The sequence below is a fragment of the Lucilia cuprina genome, chromosome 5 (assembly GCF_022045245.1).
Source record: "Lucilia cuprina isolate Lc7/37 chromosome 5, ASM2204524v1, whole genome shotgun sequence".
Classification (NCBI taxonomy): domain Eukaryota; kingdom Metazoa; phylum Arthropoda; class Insecta; order Diptera; family Calliphoridae; genus Lucilia; species Lucilia cuprina.
In genome coordinates, this window is record NC_060953.1 from 10,585,236 (window position 1) to 10,587,783 (window position 2,548).

General features: G+C 30.7%; 1 protein-coding gene across 1 annotated transcript; it reads right to left on the reverse strand.

Moving 5' to 3' along the window:
• Positions 1-1,016: 1,016 nt before the first annotated feature.
• Positions 1,017-2,044, reverse strand: LOC111683840. The gene is made up of 2 exons (XM_046952893.1): positions 1,549-2,044; positions 1,017-1,488 (listed from the first exon to the last, which is right to left on the reverse strand). The coding sequence occupies exons 1-2, from the start codon at positions 2,008-2,010 to the stop codon at positions 1,135-1,137; spliced, it is 816 nt and encodes a 271-aa protein (XP_046808849.1). The 5' UTR covers positions 2,011-2,044; the 3' UTR covers positions 1,017-1,134.
• Positions 2,045-2,548: the final 504 nt, after the last annotated feature.

A 2,548-nucleotide genomic window follows, 5' to 3' on the forward strand; every position in this document is an offset into this window, starting at 1 on the left:
GAAAAAAGTCGTAAAGTCGAAAAATCGACTTTTAACTAAATGCAAAACGTCGAAAAGTCGACTTTTCATAAAAAGCAAAAAGTCGAAGTGTCGACTTTTCATAAAATGCAAAAAATCGAAAAGTCGACTTTTCATAAAATGCAAAAAGTCGAAAAGTCGACTTTTCATAAAAAGCAAAAAGTCGAAAAGTCGATTTTTCGTTTCAACTATAGAACCCTATTTTCACTCAAAATTTCCATATAAAATTCCTACAATAAACCATCAATAACTTTATGAAGCATTTATGAATATGGGGAAGAATCTTTAGTGTTATTTGAAAAAAGTGACACCCTACTATATTCATATTAATAGAAATATATATTTTTACTAAATTTTATAACTAAAATGTAGTAAAAATGTTTTTTTTTACAAGCAATAAAACTAATTTCACTTTCTATCGAAAAAGAAACATAAAATAATTAAAAAGATGTTAGTTTACAGATAAACTTAATGAATTAAACAAAATTACATTGAAAAGAAAATAAAAACGAAAAATTTTTAAATTTGTCTATAAATTAAGAAAATTTTATAGTTTAAAAGACAGTTGGAACTAAGAAAATGAGACTAACAGTTGCAATAGCTATATGTTTGGGTAAGTTCAATACGACATTTTTAAAATATATAGTTATTGGATATTTTCAATTTAGTTTTATGTTTAACCATTGAACTTGGTTCGGGGCGATCTTTAAAACACGCTAAATCCCCCTTTAGTGATAGAGTACAAGCACGTCAATCCTATCCGGCCGAAGATGATTACTACGATGAGGAAGAAGATGAAGAGGAAGAAGATGAACTGCAACAAGCATTAAATGAACAAAACTATAATGGTAATGCTGCTGGAGGCCAGGGTGAGGGATATGATGGTGGTGGTCAAGAACCCGAAGAGGAAGATGACAATGAAGAGGACGAAGGCGATGAAGAGGTTGAGGGAGATGATGAAGAACGTTTTATGGAAAATAGTGCATTTCTAACAAAAATATTTGATATTTTATAAATATTAATTAAAAAAATTAATTATTTATTTTTTTCTCTTAATTTTAAGTTAAATTAAATTATTAATAAATTATTTTTATAAACTAGAATCGGTATAAACCTTTAGATTTCTTCATTTTTATATTCAAATTCCTCCACCTGATGGTTGTTATTGCGGGCATAGATCTTTTTACGGAAATTACTTCGATGACGATTTGTTTGTCTAAGGGGTGGTTCACTGTAGTCCATTAGCTTGTTAAAAATGGAGGTGGGCGTAACTATAGTATTACTAGTGGGGGTTTTGAGATTTTCACCAGCTAGAGCTATAGGTTTAGTTTCAGTTGGTAGTTTAAGAGGCACTTTTTGTCCTCCAATTGTTAAAGTAATAGGTAAAGTCGAGTGAGTGTTTATCACTATGGGAACGGTAATATAAATAGGCGTAAGAGCTTGAAGTGGCCGTGGTTTGATTTCGTCAACCTTGCAAAAAAAATATAATATTTAAAGAATTTGTAATAAAAAATTATTGATACTACTTACATCTCTCTTAACATCTAAACTCTTTAAAAAATTCCAAGGCATTGCACCATCTTTATTGATTTGTCCATATTCCTCATCGGTCAAATCAGGCATACGATCTTCTAGTAAAGAAAAATCATCTTCAAAATCTTTCCATGACTCTGATTGTTTATGGATTTCTTCGGCGGTTACATCTTTGGGAGAATCTTTAAATTTATGATCCTCTTCTTTTTTAGACTGCAGTTTTAAGTCTTCCTCAATTTTTAACACAGCTTCGGCATTCAAAACGTCTACATTACGAGGAGTTTCCAAATCATTTTTTGGATTATCTTCCACTACAGCATTATCGGTAACTACTTCTGGTTTAATGGTGGTGGAACTTTCTTTGATATCTGGTAAATCCACCAATACTGGTTTGGCTTCTTCAGATTTTACTATGTTTTCTAGTGGATCTGTTGTAGTAGATTCTAGACTGGTGGGCATTGCCAGACAGGCAAAACTGAGATGAAGCAATATTAGTACTGTAAAGAAATATATTTAATCAGATAAAGTTTTTTTTTTAAGTTTGATTAAACAATCCTTGTAAGTAGAACTGAACTAGAACTGAAGCATAACTGAACTATAGAATAAACTATAGACAAGACTATAGACTAGACAATAGACTAGACAATAGTCTAAACTATAGACTAGACTATAGAATAGAATATAGACTAGACTATAGACTAGATTATAGACTAGATCATAGAGTAGACTATAGACTAGACTATAGACTAGAATATAGACTAGACTATAGACTAGACTATATACTAGACTATAGACTTGACTATAGACTAGACTATAAACTATACTATAGAATAGACTTTAGACTAGATTAAAGACTAGACTATAGACTAGACTATAGACTAGACTATAAACTAGACTATAGACTAGACTATAGACTAAACTATAGACTAGACTATAGACTAGACTATAGACTAGGCTATAGACTAGACTATAGACTAGACTATAGACTAGACTATAG